The 18,982-nt window shown below is 45.8% G+C and overlaps 8 protein-coding genes across 8 annotated transcripts; 6 read left to right on the top strand and 2 right to left on the bottom strand.

Annotated features, from left to right (window-relative positions):
* Nucleotides 1–336: 336 nt before the first annotated feature.
* On the top strand, nucleotides 337–2,763 carry C8R40DRAFT_1074713 (uncharacterized protein; the record flags this gene model as incomplete). The annotated part of the gene is made up of 10 exons (XM_046226754.1): nucleotides 337–451; nucleotides 534–671; nucleotides 784–830; nucleotides 1,188–1,477; nucleotides 1,618–1,735; nucleotides 1,840–1,920; nucleotides 1,970–2,206; nucleotides 2,282–2,327; nucleotides 2,388–2,474; nucleotides 2,546–2,763. The coding sequence occupies 10 exons, from the start codon at nucleotides 337–339 to the stop codon at nucleotides 2,761–2,763; spliced, it is 1,377 nt and encodes a 458-aa protein (XP_046079659.1).
* A 278-nt stretch (nucleotides 2,764–3,041) lies between these two features.
* On the bottom strand, nucleotides 3,042–4,074 carry C8R40DRAFT_1177629 (uncharacterized protein; the record flags this gene model as incomplete). The annotated part of the gene is made up of 5 exons (XM_046232712.1): nucleotides 3,042–3,104; nucleotides 3,161–3,269; nucleotides 3,331–3,509; nucleotides 3,566–3,729; nucleotides 3,795–4,074. 5 exons carry the CDS (start codon nucleotides 4,072–4,074, stop codon nucleotides 3,042–3,044), a joined length of 795 nt encoding a protein of 264 aa, XP_046079658.1.
* Nucleotides 4,075–4,251: 177 nt separating this feature from the next.
* Nucleotides 4,252–5,169, top strand: C8R40DRAFT_1061571 (uncharacterized protein; the record flags this gene model as incomplete). The annotated part of the gene is made up of 2 exons (XM_046225432.1): nucleotides 4,252–4,786; nucleotides 4,838–5,169. 2 exons carry the CDS (start codon nucleotides 4,252–4,254, stop codon nucleotides 5,167–5,169), a joined length of 867 nt encoding a protein of 288 aa, XP_046079657.1.
* Nucleotides 5,170–5,752: 583 nt separating this feature from the next.
* Nucleotides 5,753–8,965, top strand: C8R40DRAFT_1134334 (aconitase). The gene is made up of 11 exons (XM_046229301.1): nucleotides 5,753–5,979; nucleotides 6,040–6,148; nucleotides 6,206–6,235; nucleotides 6,290–6,457; nucleotides 6,512–6,767; nucleotides 6,816–7,099; nucleotides 7,152–7,533; nucleotides 7,588–7,962; nucleotides 8,016–8,081; nucleotides 8,137–8,615; nucleotides 8,666–8,965. The coding sequence occupies exons 1-11, from the start codon at nucleotides 5,810–5,812 to the stop codon at nucleotides 8,687–8,689; spliced, it is 2,343 nt and encodes a 780-aa protein (XP_046079656.1). The 5' UTR covers nucleotides 5,753–5,809; the 3' UTR covers nucleotides 8,690–8,965.
* A 29-nt stretch (nucleotides 8,966–8,994) lies between these two features.
* C8R40DRAFT_1134332 (ribosomal protein S5 domain 2-type protein) lies at nucleotides 8,995–10,683 on the top strand. Its single transcript, XM_046229300.1, has 5 exons — nucleotides 8,995–9,261; nucleotides 9,332–9,451; nucleotides 9,508–9,753; nucleotides 9,805–9,949; nucleotides 10,047–10,683. Exons 1-5 carry the CDS (start codon nucleotides 9,039–9,041, stop codon nucleotides 10,294–10,296), a joined length of 984 nt encoding a protein of 327 aa, XP_046079655.1. The 5' UTR covers nucleotides 8,995–9,038; the 3' UTR covers nucleotides 10,297–10,683.
* Nucleotides 10,684–10,690: 7 nt separating this feature from the next.
* C8R40DRAFT_1074708 (uncharacterized protein) lies at nucleotides 10,691–12,380 on the bottom strand (the record flags this gene model as incomplete). The annotated part of the gene is made up of 9 exons (XM_046226753.1): nucleotides 10,691–10,858; nucleotides 10,925–11,063; nucleotides 11,118–11,177; nucleotides 11,233–11,385; nucleotides 11,438–11,649; nucleotides 11,713–11,736; nucleotides 11,800–11,918; nucleotides 11,969–12,221; nucleotides 12,264–12,380. 9 exons carry the CDS (start codon nucleotides 12,378–12,380, stop codon nucleotides 10,691–10,693), a joined length of 1,245 nt encoding a protein of 414 aa, XP_046079654.1.
* Nucleotides 12,381–13,617: 1,237 nt separating this feature from the next.
* On the top strand, nucleotides 13,618–15,170 carry C8R40DRAFT_1061709 (delta 9-fatty acid desaturase protein; the record flags this gene model as incomplete). Its single annotated transcript, XM_046225439.1, has 6 exons — nucleotides 13,618–13,807; nucleotides 13,905–14,314; nucleotides 14,374–14,559; nucleotides 14,607–14,781; nucleotides 14,830–15,005; nucleotides 15,060–15,170. The coding sequence occupies 6 exons, from the start codon at nucleotides 13,618–13,620 to the stop codon at nucleotides 15,168–15,170; spliced, it is 1,248 nt and encodes a 415-aa protein (XP_046079653.1).
* A 516-nt stretch (nucleotides 15,171–15,686) lies between these two features.
* On the top strand, nucleotides 15,687–18,889 carry C8R40DRAFT_819471 (amp dependent CoA ligase). The gene is made up of 22 exons (XM_046236331.1): nucleotides 15,687–15,964; nucleotides 16,016–16,070; nucleotides 16,118–16,132; nucleotides 16,189–16,215; nucleotides 16,272–16,320; nucleotides 16,372–16,406; nucleotides 16,454–16,746; nucleotides 16,800–16,926; nucleotides 16,979–16,993; nucleotides 17,044–17,066; nucleotides 17,124–17,147; nucleotides 17,204–17,283; nucleotides 17,344–17,377; nucleotides 17,429–17,561; nucleotides 17,617–17,648; nucleotides 17,706–17,875; nucleotides 17,934–17,957; nucleotides 18,013–18,082; nucleotides 18,151–18,162; nucleotides 18,226–18,429; nucleotides 18,484–18,609; nucleotides 18,683–18,889. Exons 1-22 carry the CDS (start codon nucleotides 15,797–15,799, stop codon nucleotides 18,746–18,748), a joined length of 1,782 nt encoding a protein of 593 aa, XP_046079652.1. The 5' UTR covers nucleotides 15,687–15,796; the 3' UTR covers nucleotides 18,749–18,889.
* Nucleotides 18,890–18,982: the final 93 nt, after the last annotated feature.

Genomic DNA, 18,982 nt, shown 5'->3' with positions numbered 1-18,982 from the left:
CTCGGAATCATGTCAACAATGAATGCTCCGGATAATCGTACGCCAAACCATGACCGATGATGACCGGTGACCGTTAAACGAAACGTTGAACATTGAAAATGATCTTCAGTTTGTATGTCGCAAGCTCCTAATAAAGAAAATCGCAGCACGCCAGGTTAGAAGAAATCACGTGCTTAATACTCATCTTTCATGATCACCCGGTCCCTCTACTCGTAACTCCTACCAAGTAGAACCACAAAGTACACTAATATCGACTCTTTATGTCCAACCTCACGCCAGACGCAATATATAATTCCTTGTTGAACCTCGGCTTACCCCAAGGCTCAGTGACCCTCGATGACTTTTCGCGTATCTATCGACATGGTGGACCTCTTCAAGACGCGATTTTATTCATCAGTGAACATTTCAGAGGGAGGGGAGGTGTACATGAGGCGCGCAGTGGCTTGCTCTGGTGAGTCCTGGCTGCGTATCGAGGCGTGGCTCGGCGTATACCGTGTGCAGTCCATCTAACATGCGCCAATTCAGCGCTTCAGAATCTCGCGATGAATCACAAATAAATCCGGCTCGTCTACCCGGAAACATCGCATCTTTGCGGCTAACCAAGTCTAAGAAGGATGCGGAGATGTATTCAAATGTGCTTCACAATAAAATAAAAGCGGCGGAGGAAACGCGTATGTTATCGCTCTGAATGATCTTGAATACACCCTGACTCAACACATCGACATTCCACCTATTATATCATTCAAAACCTTTGAACCTACTCGTACTCTGAACCGTGCCCAGAAAAACAGATCAATATCCTCAAATCACAGCTCACAGCGCAAAGACAGGTAGATCTGTTGTTGGGAATCCTGGAGAAAAAGGAAAAAGAAAGGATTAGACAATTTAAGGACATATTTCGTTTGCTGATCGAACTGAAGAGGCCCGTTATCCTTATTCCTACTTCTCCCAATCTCCTGACATGACCTGCGATCTATTCTCAAGGAAAGTCCTTCATGACCAAAGTATATCCAAACTCGAAGAAGTCATACAGTTGATACAACTTTTTGAATGTGAACCCTCCCCCTCTGGCCCAAATTCAAATTTGAACTTGAAAAAACCACGCCAAACTCAGGATGCGCTTCTGGTATGACCTTAGCGGCACCATAAACCCCATTTCTCACTCTCGTGAACATATATTATGACAGGTATTGAACGCATATCACGTCTGCCTTGCGAGATTGGCGGCACAATCTACTCAAATTCTAGAAACCTCTCAAACCACACGAGATACGCGGGCTCGCCCCAACTCCCCTGTTCCGTCTGACACAGTTTCAACGCGAAACGCAGCTAGGAAACCCTCCGTCCCCGTTGCCAGTAACAATGCCAACGTGGTTGTTACTCCAAGTGCAAGTGCTGAAGTCCAGCTTCGAGCTTTGGTCGCTCGAAAGCTAGGTGTGGAAGGTGGCAACGAGGACCCGGAAGTGGAACGGGTTTTGTAAGTGAAATTTCCGTCTCAGTTTCTTACTTACATACCCAGAACTATATCTGCACTCGTACCGCACTCGTCTAACCTGCTTCCAACGATATTCAAATGTGCTTTTATCCTGAATTTATGCTAACGACCGAACATCATAGCCAAGGATTCATTAAAGTCGCGAAAGCTCGAGCGAGAAACCAAGTTCGATACACCGGCAACATGGGTATTGGAGAACCAGTTTCAGAGGAAATTTTGGATACGTTAGCGGCTGAGGTGGTGAGTAGATGCTTTCAATTCAGGAACAACTGTTATGGACCCCGTCACTCTATATTACATTATTCTTTCCATTTTACTTGATTCCTTCCACATAACATATACAGAATAGAAAAACCCAGATACTGCAACATGCTTCTGACCTTTCACTTGAACTGGCTTGTGGTACTGAACATGCCCTCGTAACAGTAAGGCATCTCTGCCGTCGTCTGAAAGAGAAGTTGACCGTCTCTGCAGATATCGAAATTTCAAAAAACGACAATATCGTCCTTTGAAGAAATCCTGAACTCTCAATTGAGTTCCATACGCAGTTACATCGACCACCTTCGTATCTATGTCGTAGCGGATTCTCAGAGAGACGCTCAACAGGGTACCCAGAACTCGGAGTCGCTTGTCCCAAACAAATCCCCGACGCGTGTAGAGCCCGATTTCGGTCACGAAGTGAGAAAGATCTTGGGACTGAGCGAGGCAGAGGTACGATTTAGATCAAAAATTCAATGCATCAGAGTCGCCTGAACTATGCGTTTGATGTATGTTCGCACTACAAAGACCTCCAAGAAAGTGCTTGCAGAGATCGGACGATTAGTCAACACTAGTACGTCCTTTTCACTGATCCAACCCCTTTACAATCTGCGAATTCTTGCTGTGCATACAGTACAGCACAAATCTCAATACCTCGAAGCGATGCAAATTCGCCCTCGTGATCTTTCCTCCCAACGCGCAAGAGAAACAGAAACAATAGGTGACCTCTTCTCGACTTTGGATTTAATCCCCCCTTCATTCACCATCTTTTTTTCACTGTTCCACTGACAGCATCCTACGAATCGCAAAAGCAACAGATAGAAGACACCATCGAAAAACTCTTGATCCGTAAGATTGATAAAGCGGACTCGCTGGGGCATAGCTTGGTGCGGGATATTGAGGCGCTGTTGATAGGTATCGATGATATTGTAGGGCATGGTAACTCCGGGAGGGACGACTGCAATTCTAAAAACATGACCGTAGTACGAAGTCATTCCAATCATACTTAAAAGTCACAAATAATCAATATGTACATGCTCAAGAGTGGCCTGTTCATGCTTCACAGCTCAATTTGTTTGAATATTCAATAGCATGGACCGGCTGCATCTCAGGTATACATAGGGCTTGGCTTGGGAGATACTACTAAGAGTGAGTTTAATTGACGCAGACATAAAGTAAAGGGACCGGGGGAATGTCATAGTTTAAAAAACGAAATAAAAACCAATGCATACAGAAGAGCATGGTGCCTTGATGCTTCATTCATCACATGCAGTCAAAGTTCTACTGTCTACGTTGAGGGGTGAGTCTTGAAAAAGTCCTCCCTTATCACACGAGCGCGATGGTTGTATTTCTAGACGATGGTGTTAACGACTAAACTTTTCAGATAAAGAGGAAGTGAACATTCACCTCCTTTTCTTCCACGGGCAAAGCTCGCCAAGCTGCTCCTGCGTTCTTAGATAGTTGTGGCAAACTCACGTCGTCCGAAGGAGTGGTTTGACGGTATTCGCTGTAGAAGCTGGATTGAAGCAAGATTAGACACTACATTGCAACGGGTACAGTCGCTGAAATATACTTACTAGATAAAACCATTGTGGGGGGGCGTTTTCATACTTTTTGGTCTTCGTATCAGGTGTTTGCCCCTCTCCTTCCTCTGAATGTTGATCTGACGAACATATCCAGGGGGAAGTGAGCGGAACCACTGATCGTATCGTTTCTCGAAGGCCTCCTTGTTTGCTTGGATGGGTACGGAGTAGGGCTAGTAAAGGAGCCAATTAGTTTGGTTGGCGACACATGTGAGATAGAGTAACAGACCTGCTTCTGAGCATCGGACAAAGCATTCCATTCCTTCGAAGCAGTCTTAATGAGGTCCCTCACGGGGATCTTGTTTTGCAGGCCATTGGCCATGTACTCTTTCGTGAACACAGCGTATGCCGTCGTACCGTGTCTCTTGGGTACAACCATCAATTTTCGGTCGACTATGAGAGTTCGGATACAGGATGAGTTATGCTCTGAAGAGGCGGAGGAATAAAATTATACATACACTTCGGTTTTACATTAACTTTCTTGACGCGCTCTGTTGGGGTAATCTTTTTCTTCACCGCAGGGACCTTCTTCGCGCTTGTGCCTTTAGCCTTCGGCTTGTCTACATCTTTGGCCTTGACCTTAGGCTTGGCTTTAGTCGTTGGCAGATGAACAGAGGCAGTAGTCAAAAAAGTACGCAAGGATATCGCCGTCGTACGCGAGAATACTGGACCTGCTAAGGGACGCGTAAGGCGAGTTCCAGCAAGACGAAGTGCAAATTTTGCACTAAGAAGAGACATCATCGAATAAGAGTGGATGAAGGCGAATCTTTGGACAAAAAGGAGAGGATCAAGTCAATACTAGTAGGAAGGAAAACGAAAGTTAAATCGAGACCGTGGTTTGTCTGATCATGTGACTGATTACATGCTAATGTCAGGGGGTCTCAGCAATGAGCGATCCTCCACTTAACTTTCACAATGTCTGCGCCAGTCGTGGCTTCAGAGCTTCCTACGTTTAACCCGTCGTCACTTCCTGTAGCACAGCTAGAGTCATTGCGCTTCAAAGCCAATCAGATCATTGAATCTATCAAAGCGTTACAAATGAATATTGATTTCCATCCCACTGCGATATCATCTTGGCCTGATATATTATCCAAATACAACCTCCTGCTATCTCAAACACACAACTTCTCCTCCTCTCTTTCTACCCCACTTCCCTCCAGTGTATCTGCGAATGGTGCAACATTTGTTAATGGCACCGGCACAGGCTCCAGTACCAAGTCTAGTCCATTCGAAAAGATTGCACTACATCCCCGTGTAGCTGTAACAGATATTCAACTTGACACAGAGATCATTCCTCTCCTGCGTAATCAGCAGACTACTGACGTTTTGAACGTGGAAAACGACATCGTACGCAGATTGTCAGAACATATGGTAACTCGTGGTTCGGTCGGCGTACTGAGCGGAGTGCCCATTCCACCACCACCATCCCATTTGCACTCTTCCGGGACCAGTACATTCGGCTCAACTTTCTCTGCTGCTCATCTTGCTCATCGCAAACCAGAGTACGAAGACGTTCTGCAGGAATGCGAGCTGATCCGCGCTGATCATGACCGTCGTGCTGATCGCGCAGTGAGGGCCGTTTTGCTTTTGCGAGAAAAATTTGAGTGGAAAACTAGGGTTGCAGTGGAAGTGGAAGAACCGGAAGAGCTGAGCTGGGATCCCGCAGGAAGGCGAGGGTCAACTAAGATGTCTATACAGGCTGAGGAGGAGGGCGCAGAGTCGGAGGGGGATGAAGGGAGCAGCGAGGAGGATGAAGTGGAAGGTCATCTTGTGCGGGATGATACAGAGCCTGCGGTGTCCACGCAAACAAGCGGCGACACAGACATGGGTTGAACACAAATCTCGGCTCCATCCACGTTACATTTAGCAAAATTAACAGAGGGGGCGGAAGGCAGTTGAGACCAACGTTTGCGGGAGATATTGCAAGCTGATCTACTTCTACTGACTCAATCAGAAGGACGAACCAACGACGTTTCTTGAGGATTTTTGCAATTCATCAGATATATGGAACCTCAAGATTTGCCAGTGTGGAGGCAGGATATTTCATCAACCGAAGCATAATGAGCTGGTATATCCACTACGTATAGCCGCGTTGTAATTGTTTGCCATTCTTTGATAGCGAAACTTGAAAGTCTCGGCCGAAGCAAACGCATTGACATTGGCACATTGGCATTGTGCGATACCCTTATAATTGCTTGAGTACTGAATGAGTATCACATACTGAGTAGCAAACCTCGCTACCGGAGTTCCAGATAGTCTACATATAGGTCGTTCCGTCCCCCTTGTCAGTAGTCTGAAAACTGGTGATAATTCCGATCCTTCAATATGAAATGTCGGGATAACTTTACTGAGGGATGTTGGAAAACCCGTGGAATCTGATTGGCTGGCCCGGCAATAAAAGGCAAAACTCGGAACAAGCTATCTCTGACGTCTACTACCATCTTCATTTTTTACTTGCTCGTCGTCTTGGACGATGTTCAACCTCTCCCATCGTACCGCAAATGCCGTGCGGCGGCTGGCTGCTGGTATGGCCACCGCTGCACCCAGAATTGGTGATACCAAAGTTCCGATGTCGCTACTTGAGAAAGGCGCGTACATCAACTACCAAAGGATTGAAGACAATCTAGCTATCGTTCGTGACCGGTGAATATCGACACCTTCGATATATATCCTACCTCTGATCTGTTTTTCTTCCTTTTTCAGTCTCAGCCGTCCTTTATCGTTGGCAGAGAAGATCGTGTATGGCCACCTTGATGACCCTCATGGTCAGGACATTCAGCGAGGAGTCAGCTACTTGAAGCTCAGACCTGATGTACGCGTGCTTTCTACTCATTACTACTCTAATATTTACAAAATTCGGTGTCCCTAGCGTGTTGCGTGTCAGGATGCTACTGCCCAGGTATGAGCGCATCTTTCGCTATTGGTCTATTTACGGTACTTAACTTGATGCTAGATGGCCCTTTTGCAATTCATGTCTGCTGGAATGGACACTGCTGCGGTCCCTACTACCGTACACTGTGACCACTTAATTGAAGCTCAAATTGGCGGTGTGAAGGATTTAGCTCGGGCTATTGACATCAACAAAGAGGTTTACGATTTCTTGGCTACCGCTACTGCTAAGGTGTGGACATCGTTAATATCATTCATAATTGTCTGTTGATACGTTTCCGCGTAGTACGGTCTTGGTTTCTGGAAACCCGGTTCAGGTATTATTCACCAGATCATCCTCGAAAACTATGCATTCCCCGGAGGCATGATGATTGGTACAGACTCTCACACTCCTAATGCCGGGGGGCTTGGTATGGTTGCTTGCGGTGTCGGTGGTGCCGACGCGGTTGATGTCATGGCTGGTCTTCCTTGGGAGTTGAAGTGTCCAAAAGTAATCGGTGTCAACCTGACTGGAAAAATTAGCGGCTGGACTACACCCAAGGGTACATAATAGACCACGCGTTTAATCGGTTTCTGACCGCTTTTCATAGATGTTATTCTCAAGGTCGCTGGCATTCTTACTGTCAAAGGTGGAACGGGAGCTATCGTTGAATACAAAGGTCCTGGTGTCGAGTCGTTGTCCTGTACTGGTATGGCCACGATCTGTAACATGGGTGCAGAAATTGGTGCCACAACTTCGATGTTCCCCTTCAATTCTCGGATGAGCGACTATCTCAATGCGACCAAGCGCGGCGACATTGCCAAATATGCTCAACAATTTGCTCACAATCTGAAAGCTGATGAAGGTGCTGAGTATGATCAACACATTGAAATAGTATGTTGCTTCTCCATTTTGCAAGCTAGTTGATACTTATCGCCCTCCGCAGAACCTTTCGGAGCTGGAGCCCCACATCAATGGTCCTTTCACTCCTGATCTCGCTACTCCACTATCCAAATTCGCTGAGGAAGTGAAGAAAAATAACTGGCCTGAGGAACTCAAAGTTGCTCTCATCGGTTCTTGCACAAACTCTTCTTATGAGGATATGTCTCGTTCTGTTTCCATTGTCAAGGAAGCCTCTGCGCATGGCTTGGACGTCAAGAGCAAATTTACCATCACCCCAGGTTCTGAACAAGTCCGTGCTACTATTGAACGTGATGGTCACATTGCTGCTTTTGAGAACGTCGGTGGTCTTGTACTGGCTAACGCTTGCGGACCTTGTATCGGTCAGTGGGACAGGCAAGATGTTAAAAAGGGCGAAGCTAATTCAAGTACGTTTATCCCGGAAATGCGAGCGTGATCAACTATCTGATATCGTCACATAGTCATCACTTCTTACAATCGTAATTTCACTGGGCGTAACGACGCGAATCCCGCTACTCATGCTTTTGTCGCTTCTCCTGACGTCGTCACTGCCATGGCATTCGGTGGATCCCTTACTTTTAACCCAATGACTGACTCTCTGATTGGTTCTGACGGCAAGCCTTTCACATTTTCCGAGCCTCGCGGCGATGAACTTCCCCCTCGTGGCTACGACCCAGGTCAAGACACTTTCCAGCCTCCTCCCACTGATCGTGCCAGCGTATCAGTTGCTGTTGACCCCAAGAGTGACCGTCTTCAATTGCTACACCCGTTCGCACCCTGGGATGGAAAGACCCCTACCGATTTGCCAATTCTGATTAAGGTCTCGGGGAAATGCAGTCAGTCTTTTCGATCTCAGCCTTTACTCCTGATTTTAAAGAACTGCATGTAGCAACTGATCATATCTCTGCTGGTGGACCTTGGCTTAAATATCGTGGTCACCTTGAAAACATCTCTCGTTAGTAGACTCGTCCTCTATTGTCTACGCCCATGTTTCTCAACTTTGCTAACAGAGAACTGTTTGATTGGTGCAATCAATGCCGAAAACAACACGGCGAACAAGGTCAAGAATCAAATGACCGGCGAGTATGGTGGTGTTCCTCAGACTGCAGCGTACTACCGTGACCACGGCATCAAGTGGGTTGTCGTCGGCGACCACAACTACGGCGAAGGATCCTCCCGTGAACACGCTGCTCTAGAACCTAGATTCCTTGGCGGATTGGCCATCATCGTTAGGTCTTTCGCTCGTATTCACGAAACCAACCTGAAGAAGCAGGGGATGCTCGCTTTGACATTTGCTAACCCAGAGGACTACGAAAAGGTCAAGCCTAGCGACCGTGTCGATATCCTTGGTCTTGATTCGTTTGCTCCGGGCAAGAACTTGACTTTGGTGTTGAGGCATGAGGACGGATCGAAGGAGGAAGTTCCCCTCGCTCATTCCTTCAATGAGGGTCAAATTGAATGGTTCAAGGCCGGCTCTGCTCTTAATCTGGTAATTATGTTTTTTTTACTCATCTTGTTCAATACTTACATGGATCACAGATGGCGGCTCAATCCAAGAACTAATAAACTATCCTGTAAGCTATGTGCATTGTCAATGCAGAACTACTTGCAATTCGACAGCAGGATGGATGGATTCATAGATGCCCCTACTATTCAAGGGAGGCTTCATTCAACACAGTGGAAGGTGTATTAAAATTATGTCCGTTTCGGCTCTATCTTTCTTCATCCCAATTGCTTCAGCAATACGTATCTTCGTTGTCTCTTGAACCTTGTACGCTACTGCTAGAGTTGTGTAGGCATAATGACCATGAATAAACGAAGATTAATTAACCTCTAAAAGCGCTTATTAGGCGCCTGTAGGACTAGATATTTTTTTCCATTTGCAACTTTCATGTTGACCCAGGGTTGACCAATGGACACAGTCTTGTCTTCAGCGACTCCCTCAGCAACCGATGTTAATTCCTTTCTTTCCGCCGCAGAGAAGGAAGCACTCAAGGCGGCTACATTTCAAAGACTACATCCTCAAATATACTTAGAACGTTTTCTTGAAGAGAAGATCAGACCAGATGGAAGATCTATTGCTGATGATGAGAATGAGGACACACATGCATGGAGGAATGTCGAAGTCAACGTCGGTGGGGAACCAATTTTTCTACTGCTTTTCCAGGACTCTAAAGTCAGTATTTTCGATTGTCGTTTCACCAGGGTCGATAACAACCACCTCTGGGTCTGCACTCGTTCGTCTAGGAAACACGACCGTTGTATGTGGAGTCAAAGCCGAAATATGTGAACCAGAGCTGGATAATTCAGATGAAGGATTTCTCGGTGAATTTATGTTCCTTGTTTCTTATCGCACCCTTGGTCTGATATTTCACGTCCAGTTCCTAACGTCGATTTGCCTGCACTGTGTTCACCTAAATTCAAAACCGGCCCGCCCACAGAAGAAGCTCAGGTGCTTTCTGAAAGGTTGAATGAAGTCCTTGGGAATGGCATGATCCCGCTGTCGTCGCTATGTATATATCCAGGAAAATCGGCCTGGGTTCTATATGTTGATGCAACGGTCATCAACTATGACGGGAACGTTTTCGATGCAGCTTTATTGGCTATGGTGTGTGCTTTGAAGAACGGCAAGTGAAGTTCTGGTTGATAATTTTACCCATTTTTCAACGTATCGACAGTCTCTTTACCTCATGCCGAATTCAACCCAGAGCTCAATCGCACGATTTGCACACGTCCAAAATCTGATTCATCGAAGCCCGCTCGCAAATTGATCATAGAGGAGGATCTGGTCCCATTGTCTTTTTCCTTTGGTGTTTTCGCTGGGTTAGTCCTAATATCGCCTTCCTTTTTCATTCCCGCTGTTTGTCTTTGTTCAATCGCTCTATTTATTCAACATCAACGTTATGCATATCTCTTTCAGATCCTACCTCTTACCCGATCCAACCGCCTCCGAAGAATCACTTCTTGACACAACTATCTCAATAATCCTTAACACGCGCGCTCGAATCCTTGCTCTTTCTCAGCTTGGAACCGGTGTGGATAAATCTGAGGCTCCAGGCCAGGGCGTGGCCGATATACCTCATACGCGGGAAGCAGATACATTGGCCAGATGTATATCCCTTGCGAAGAAGCGCCAGGCTGTTATAATGAAAAAGGTGTATGATACCTAGGATCGATATCTCATTTGCGGAGACAGCCAAGTCTTCTTACGGCCGACAAACAGCGAACGCAGTGAATATACCCAGGCAATATAATCGTAAGTACACTAGAAGGTGGTACCTTCGTGTATGTGGTGGGCGGAACGAAAACTTTCATACGAACCTTCAAACGAGATTCACGAGCTTAACAAACTTTTGGGGCCAAGAAAGTTGGAAAAATGCACATCCGCGACGGAAGTAATAGTCCTTACGACTGTTCCGCCGATACAGTTCAATATTATATACTAAATCTCACTTGTGCAATAACTTGGAGACTGTAACGATCGAGGTAATATGTCAACATCGAATATTGATCATCGATAGAAATGTTTACTATAAACTACAACTTCAGTTAAAGCACACTTTGTCAAACTCCAGCGGGACCACCAAGAGGAATACTCTTGGCTGCAATTTTGGCCAGATACATCTTAGTTTCGGCCAAAATGACCAATCGACCATCCCCCGCGAAAATCATTTCAGCGGTACTCATACCCAAAAAGAATTTTCCAAGCAGAGTTCCATCAGGAGCCCATACCTGCGATATGACATTCAGCATCTGTTCATCTTCAACCAGTATAGTCGTTACCAAGTCGTTACTGACCTGAGTTCCATCAGCGCACCCGCTGTAGATATTACCATCGCTGTCCAGTTGAATCCCATCAGGGACTCCCGCGTCCGCGTAAGCTAAAACTCGTCGATTTTTGAATGCATGAGTAACTGGATCCACGTCGAAGGCATAGCTTGAGAAATGATTTTTTTAGAAGCCAGAAAATGCAATAGTATATCAAACGCACATAGAGGCCGGTAAAGTCAGATTGTTTCCGAGAAAACCGCCGGACGCCCCAGTATCAGAGCTGGGAAAACGTACAACGTCATGTTGCTTGTACTCGCACACAATGATAAACTCACACATAGACAGTATTTCCGTCAGGAGTGAACGCTATCCCGTTGGGTTTATTGAACCCATCTGCAACAACTCGCACTGCGCTGGTGACTGGGTCAAATCGGTAGACTTGAAATGGCATGAGGGGAGCCGGGCGGAAAAGGTTGAGAAATCCATAACTAAATTAGCAATGGCATGAGGTCGTCCCGCTTGAGTGAAAGAGGCACGCACTCTACATCTGTAAAGAATAATTTTCCGTTTGTTGGATGAACCTTGATGTCATTCAAGGAGACAAATTGTCGACCAAAGTAATTGTCCAACAGCACGGTAACATTATAAGGGGGCAATGGGTTCACAAGCACGATAGAAGGTGGTAAAGATCCACGTCCAGATGTGACTAGGAGCAAAGATGAGTTGTATGGCCCTGTTCCTCCGTTTGTCATCTGATACCAGTTGTATTTCAGTGAAGATGCAGATCTGAGCCTGAGGTAAAGCAAGTGTCAAACCTGTATGCTGTCTGAGAGATTCAGCTATACGAATATAGACGAATATACATCAACATATATACAACGTTGACACCTCTGGGAACTTACTTGAGTTATAGGAACATTGACTGGCCCCGTTGCATTCGCGGATAAAGCCGCCTCAACTTCCCTCATACTAATTTTGCTAATTACATTGTTGTGGTTGAGGTCGCTCATTCCAAGAGGACCTAGACTCCGCATTTAGAAAGCTTGAGCATAGTTTGTGAGTGACGCTTACCTCCATCATTTGAAGAAAAGAAGACCTCATCGGTGGGTTCATTGTAGACAGGTGCCTCATGTGCAAAAGCAAATGTCGCGTTGGACGCGATCTCACGGAATGATGGAGCATCTCCAAGGATGGCCAAAAATCTTTGGTCGAAAATCTGGAAAAATGGTGGTGTAGTCGAGGTTGGATTGAACAGCACGGTGAAGGAATCGTTGCGGAAGTCTGCATTTGGACCCATCACGGCGAACGAGCGGGGATCAACAAACTATAAAGCAAAGATTCAGGATCTGGTACGAAAAGAAATGACATACAAGCCCACGACAGCTTGAGAAGGCAACTGCGACTCGTTAACACTGGCGAAAATGCCTGTGAAAGCGGTAACAACAGCGATACTGGTGACAATCCTAAACAGGCCCATCGTCATGGCTAAGAGTAAGGAGGAGGAAGAATCCTTAGAGAGGATCCCAGGCTTTGTAGGATCCAACGATAGGCTGTACCGCGTGACAAGAGGAAGGTAATATGACCCCAGAATGCTGGAGACGAGGAGGAGGAGGGACCTCCCTGTATTGACCCAGAGTCCCGGAGTCAGGTTTGATGATGTCGCTGGAGCTCGCTCCCCAGTTTACGCATAGTATATCCAATGGAAACAGACACATATGATGATACATACTATGCATATGCAAGGATTCGCCAGCTTCAGGTAAAGAAAAAATCCCATACACTATTCGAGTTAATCTTGAGTAATAACCATTCCGACTTGATATCACATTTGAGAGGTGTAGAACTTAGTCAATTCAACGAAATCCTGCTGATGCTGAACACGAAGATCCCGGAGCGGCGAAAGTCGTCGGTGTCGCGTGAAGCCACATGGCTCGAGATAATTGCATATCGGAAGAACGCATGTTCTTCTTCCTCTTCCTTCTCACAGTGCCACTCGCAATGCATTATTTGATCATACGTGTTCTTCAACGTATTTTCCGGCCTTTACCGTAACATAATGCCCTGCTGTTTCTGTCGGGAAATATCGTTATGCGTTCTGACCAGTGGACTTTTCTTTGAATGGCTTTTCCAGGACTTTCCCATTATGACCAATCCTCGTTGAATTCAGGATTCAGGGTACTATAGGAATGATGATGCTACACGGACTTCCAAATGAGGTGTTGAGCGTGTCAAGCTCTTGCTGGTGTCTGGTTCAAAGTGTATGCCGCAGGTGTGCCGTTATCTCTTTCATAGTTCGTGTCTTGTTCTGATGGATTTTACAAAGTGCAAAAATTAATATTTTTGAACTTCCGATTGGGTGGACAATTGCCTCAGCCCGCCTCCCTTCAAAAATTTTGCCCAAAGATATGATAATCTTGACGGCCCAAAGTCGGTATTAAACTTATCCTAATCCGGGTGTTTTAATGGTGATAGAAGATGCCCCTTCTTTTCCAGGACTGCTTAAAAACTGGAATGCTATGAATGCAGCGATCTCGGTCGGAATCAACACCTGGACCGCGTCCATGCTTTTTGTTGACTAAATATCATACTGCTATTCGGTGCAACCTGGTGCAGTCTATTTCTACTTCTACGGGAATATTCCTTCTCTGTTTCGACGAACAAGCTTTATTTACCGAGCCACCATCTCCAATATTGCAACGCTGCCCCTTGTGTTGTCTGATATGTCGACGTTTACGAAGGATTTCCCAACCATCACTGGCTTACGGTGGTTCAATATCGCTGTCCTTAGTATAACGCCGTCAATTGCACTCGCTGGCTCGTTATTGGTTCCTTTCCGATCCCAAACAGTGTGGTTCTCGGTCCTTCATTATGTATTTACCATGCTGGGTGAGAACCTCCTTTTTGCCCCTTGTTCGTTCTGACTTCCTTGCCAATAGGCATTACCGCCGGTAGGCTTCGACGTTTGGTCTTCTGAAGCATATGATACTCACGCACGCAACCTCGGAAGGCTATCATCGCCTGTGGTCTCACAGAGCCTATACTGCTTCCCTTCCTCTCCAATGGTTCTTGATTATCGGTGGAACCAGCGGTGTTCAGGGGTCTTGTTACTGGTGGGCTCGAGCTCATCGATCCCATCATCGACATACCGATACTGACTTGGATCCATACGACTCCAAGCGCGGTCTTTTTTGGACTCATATAGGTTGGATGATTTTTGAAACAAATCTACATACCGGAACAGCAGATATCTCGGACCTCAAGAGGGATTCACTCATCCAATTCCAACATCGTCAGTATTTTTCGCTTGCGTTATTGTTCGGAATTGTGGTCCCGTGGGTCATTCCGGGGGTTTTCTGGGGCGATTGGTGGGGAGGATTCTGCTTTGCCGCTGCTTTACGGCTCACTGTGGCACATCATGTACGTCGATGGTCACGTCTCAAATCCATAGATCATTCACCGAACGAGTTCCTCAACAGAGTACATTTTGCATCAATTCGATCGCCCATTACCTTGGATCAACACCGTATGATGACAGACTAAGCCCCCGTGATCATCTACTATCAGCTTTATTGACAATGGGTGAAGGATATCACAATTTTCATCACCAATTTCCTATGGATTACCGCAACGCGTATATGTGGTATCAGTACGATCCTACGAAGGTCGGTCTTGGCTGATCTTTACATTCAGTTTTTCTGACGTCCCAAAGTGGTTCATCGCATTTTGTAGAACAATTGGCCTTGCAAGAAATCTACAGAGATTTCCGAGTAATGAAATTCAGAAGGGTGCTCTTACTATGCAATTGAAGGCTCTGAAGAAAACTCAAGATTCGGTCAAATGGCCGGCTCCAATTGAAGAAATACCAGTTGTCAGTTGGGAAACATGTGAGTATCATACCATATCGAAAGGCATACTCAAATAAATTTATCCAGTCCAAGAAGAGTCGAAATCGCGCACACTCATCCTCGTTTGCGGCTTCATTCACGATGTTTCGTCATTTATTGAACAACATCCTGGAGGCCCTCGCTTGCTTACACAAAATTCAGGTCACGATATGACTGCTTCGTTTTTCGGAGGGTTTTATGCCCATTCGAACGCTGCTCATAACGTACGATTCTTTCTATTGTTTCGCATTGCGCCGCTACTTATTAAAGGCCCACAGTTACTAGCAATGATGCGAGTGGGGATACTCGCTGGGGGTGTAGAAATGCCCGCGGAGCGTGCGATCCCCCCCTCACAACAGTTGTATATCGCGGAAAGACTTCGACAATAGACATAGATATCTCCTTATGATACCCTCGCATAGCTGTACGTAGTCGTATATGCAATGTAATGCATATATATCTCGAAACAGTTGGACTGTTGAGGCCAATCTTTTGGGGTAGGACATCGGCCCTCGCTATTCGGATTTCCACTTCAGTCTTTAGCTTCACAGTTTGTTCTTCCTGTCAAATATCTTGACGCGCTGTGCTCACTACCTTACTTCTTCAGGATAATGCTCGGAGGTCACGGGTTATTATAGCTAAACCAAGTCTCATGTCGCGTCTTTTGGGTAAATCTGTCTGTCATGTCTGTGTGTCTACCACCTCCATTTAGCGTCCCGATGTCGTTATTCAACAGTAAGGGGACGAACATTTGTTATACATTCATGGGTAGGTGCGATTTAGCTTCAAATTGCTCATGCCTAGTTTAGTGCGTCTAGGTTCCGCGGAGATCCCTTACATGAAGTCAGTATCGACACATTCAGGAGACTCATGCTCGACTTTTCTATGAAGCTTATCATTTTGATGGTTAGCGCCGTCCTAACCTTTCTCATCATCCGAAGCAGTGGCCCGGGATATATGAATAAAATAACGGATATACTTGGAGGGTGGACAACTACTTTCCCCGTTTTCAACCATGACTCGCAATCCGGCTATTATGCCTTCCATCCAGGATGTCCCCTCCAATCTATCAGTGCCTCGCTTTCTGTTGGATGGGTATTGCCACGCTACGCGTCCAGAAAGACCCAAGGAAATACCGTGCCTCATAGATGATACTACTGGCGAGAAGGTGTTTATAGAGGAGGTGTGTATCCACGTTGCTTATGCTTTGTATTATCCGACTTTATCATTGTAGCTGCGAGCGCGAACACAATACCTTGCTTCCGCTATTAACGTGAACTGGAATCTCAGTACGTTCTCTGTATCTCTTTGGGATTATACTTAGCGGCTGTTATAGAGGAGGGAGAAATCGGTGAGACCCTACATGAGCCGTTACAACCGGAAATATCAACTCCTCCTTCCTGCTAGTTGCAATCATGAGCTTCAATCACATCAGTACGTTTTCCCTAAGTATCATGACGCTGTTACTGGAGCCTCGTCGTCGCTGTCAGATTTCCCTCCGTGCGTGTGGGCTACCCACAGGTTAGGTGGTATAGTGGCGTCAGTAGTCTTGTATTCCTGGGGTAGTATGTCAATTGACCGTCCTCTCAGGACTTTGAGCCCAAGCCTTTCCGTTGGCGAATTAGGTATTCGCTCGTTTTCGATACTTACTTCTGTTACTGACTTCTGACAGTGCACCATTTAAATATTGCCCGGCCTACTTTGCTCTTCGTGCATTCGGATTGTTTTACTACCGCCTATCAAGCAGCGTCCGCGATCCTTCTTCCTCTCAGCAAGATCGTTGTCCTGGACGGATCGACATCCGTTTTTGTGCCGTCTCAATTGCATTCATACCGGTCTTTCGATAGCCTGATTAAACAAGGATCTCTACTACCTCCTGTAATTGAGAAGCCATTCAAAGACGGCGAAGCGAAGACGCGGATTGCGTTTCTTGCCCCTTCATCGGGTACCACAGGTGTCCAAAAGGTGTTCCGTATCATAGACTTAACTGAAGTTAGCCTTACTGACAGCATGTTCAGGCAGTCGCAATTTCCCATTTCAATGTTATCAGCATTGTTATGCAGGTCGCTATATTTAACCGCATTGGCGAAACCTATACGCAATGGGAAGATCAACGTTTCCGACCTGGAGATATCTGCTGTGGATGTAAGCGAACTTCTGCACCTTGTTGTTCCCGACTAATGTACTCACCCTCTAGTTTTGCCGCTGTATCGTAAGTCTTTTTACCGTATCGTGAAAATACCATTTGCTAACACCAAGTAGATATCTATGGTCTAGTTTATAACGTGAGTTCCCGGACATTCTGAGTCTCAATCCGAGGAACTAATAAAGTGATATTTCAGCTTCACTTCATGTTGTATGCAGGGGTAAATTGGCTTATTTTGATGTCAAAATAAGTTTTCACTAACAAAAAGCTCGGAAGATGTCATTAGTCCTCGCTCCGAAGTTCCATTTTGAAAGTTTTTTGAAGAGTATTGAGCGATATCGCATGACACATTTAACGTTTGTAGTCCGATACCGCACTTCTCCCACTGCTAATGTATTAATCATCGAATTTTACAGAATCGTTCCGCCCCAAGCGGTCTTACTTTGCAAGGTTTGTCGCCGAACCGCCTTGTTCGAAATCAACTCATGGCGAGAATTGTAGCACCCGGCAGCGAAGAATTATACCCTTTCTAGTGTGAGATATTGCATCGTGGCGGCAGCTCCTCTTAGCGCATCTCTTACCAGAGGGCTTTTGAGAGCTTTACCCAATGTCGTGCATCTGGGTCAAGGATACGGTAATTCGGTTGCTGTAGACTAGGGCCTCGGTGTTCTAAATCGCGAGATTTCTAGGAATGACTGAAACCTGTGGGACCGTCAGCATGGTGAGTAATTTCTTTTGTGGACTCAGCTTCTGAATTCAGTCTGAGCTGATTGCTCAGTTCCCTTTATCTCAAAATGTCGGCACACTCGGTAGTGGTGGTCAGCTTCTTCCGGGCACTCTGGCGAAAGTGGTTAGAGAGGACGGAACGATCGCTCAAGTCGGGGATGTCGGGGAGCTCTACGTTCAAGGCGGTCAAGTTGCTCTCGGATATTACGGAGACGAGAGAGCGTGAGTATCCTTGTGTTCGAATGAAGTTGGACCGTTGCTGACGACCTTGAAATTTTAGTACTAAGGAAACATTCGTTGATGGGTTTGTCTTAGAATACCGAAGACATTCATTCATATAGCTCATTCAAACTTTGCAGGTGGCTTAGAACGGGAGATCAGGTCTTCTTCAAGGAGAATGGAGATATATTCATCGTAGAGCGAATTAAAGTAGGAGAAGCTCTTCTATATCTGGTCTTCATCACCATTACTCCGAGCTAAGCTTATTTTCTTGACAGGAACTCATCAAGGTGATCCTGCTTGGCTTCGTATTCCTCTAGATTGGCTGGGCTGATCAGTGATGATTGGTTCAGGTCAAAGGACTCCAAGTGGCCCCGGCAGAGCTTGAGGGACACCTTCTAATGCACCCTAGCATCGCAGATGTGGCGGTAATAGGTATTCCGGATGAATATGCTGGAGAAGTACCCATGGCTTTCGTGGTTCTTCAGCCAGGAGCTGCAACCTTGGTGGAGCACGATTCGAATTATGCAACCGAGCTTCAATCAAGTATTTTCCAGGTGCGGGTTCTCGAATTTTGAACATCTTTCTACCTACGTTAATTCTTTCATCAGCACGTTGTCGACGCGAAATCCAAACACAACTGGCTTAAAGGAGGTATTCGTTTCACCGATGTCATTCCTCGCAATGCCAGTGGCAAGATTTTGCGTCGTATTTTGAGAGAAAAAACCAGGAATCATGTTAGTGGGTTCAAGTTCTCACCGGCCTCACCATCGAGTATCTCTCAGGATCTATCCGTTGATATTTCTCCAGTTGCTGCCAAATTATAGCTTTGTTTTGGTTATCCGATTCTTGTATATATGTACTATGTACTACTAACCTAAGTAGTAGTGTGATATTGAAGGTACCATAGTTATTAAACAGTTACATATCATATTTCCGCGGAGTGTTGCTAATCTTACTTCAAACCATAAGTAGAAGTTGTAATTGTGCCATAAGTATGCAGTTAATTTCTCAAACCTGATGGCTGCAGTGCAGAGAACCGGGATCTTGAGAGGGGAGTTGACTTTCTACTTATGTAAATGACGAACTGCTTATCTTCACGATGTCAGA

The sequence above is a fragment of the Lentinula edodes genome (assembly GCF_021015755.1).
Source record: "Lentinula edodes strain Le(Bin) 0899 ss11 chromosome Unknown C8R40scaffold_67, whole genome shotgun sequence".
NCBI classification, from domain to species: Eukaryota; Fungi; Basidiomycota; class Agaricomycetes; order Agaricales; family Omphalotaceae; genus Lentinula; species Lentinula edodes.
This window is presented reverse-complemented; position numbering and strand designations above follow the sequence as displayed.

Bases quoted from the DNA above. Each gene is read 5' to 3' on its own strand.
- C8R40DRAFT_1134334 (XM_046229301.1), top strand. From the start codon at position 5,810: ATGTTCAACCTCTCCCATCGTACCGCAAATGCCGTGCGGCGGCTGGCT. The intron at 7,100-7,151 runs GTATGTTGCTTC...CGCCCTCCGCAG, and splicing joins ATGATCAACACATTGAAATA to AACCTTTCGGAGCTGGAGCC. The intron at 8,082-8,136 runs GTTAGTAGACTC...CTTTGCTAACAG, and splicing joins TCACCTTGAAAACATCTCTC to AGAACTGTTTGATTGGTGCA.
- C8R40DRAFT_1134332 (XM_046229300.1), top strand. From the start codon at position 9,039: ATGGACACAGTCTTGTCTTCAGCGACTCCCTCAGCAACCGATGTTAAT. The intron at 9,262-9,331 runs GTGGGGAACCAA...TCGTTTCACCAG, and splicing joins GAATGTCGAAGTCAACGTCG to GGTCGATAACAACCACCTCT. The intron at 9,452-9,507 runs GTGAATTTATGT...TTTCACGTCCAG, and splicing joins TTCAGATGAAGGATTTCTCG to TTCCTAACGTCGATTTGCCT.
- C8R40DRAFT_819471 (XM_046236331.1), top strand. From the start codon at position 15,797: ATGACTCGCAATCCGGCTATTATGCCTTCCATCCAGGATGTCCCCTCC. The intron at 16,216-16,271 runs GTACGTTTTCCC...CGTCGCTGTCAG, and splicing joins CATGAGCTTCAATCACATCA to ATTTCCCTCCGTGCGTGTGG. The intron at 17,649-17,705 runs GTGAGTAATTTC...CTGATTGCTCAG, and splicing joins CCTGTGGGACCGTCAGCATG to TTCCCTTTATCTCAAAATGT.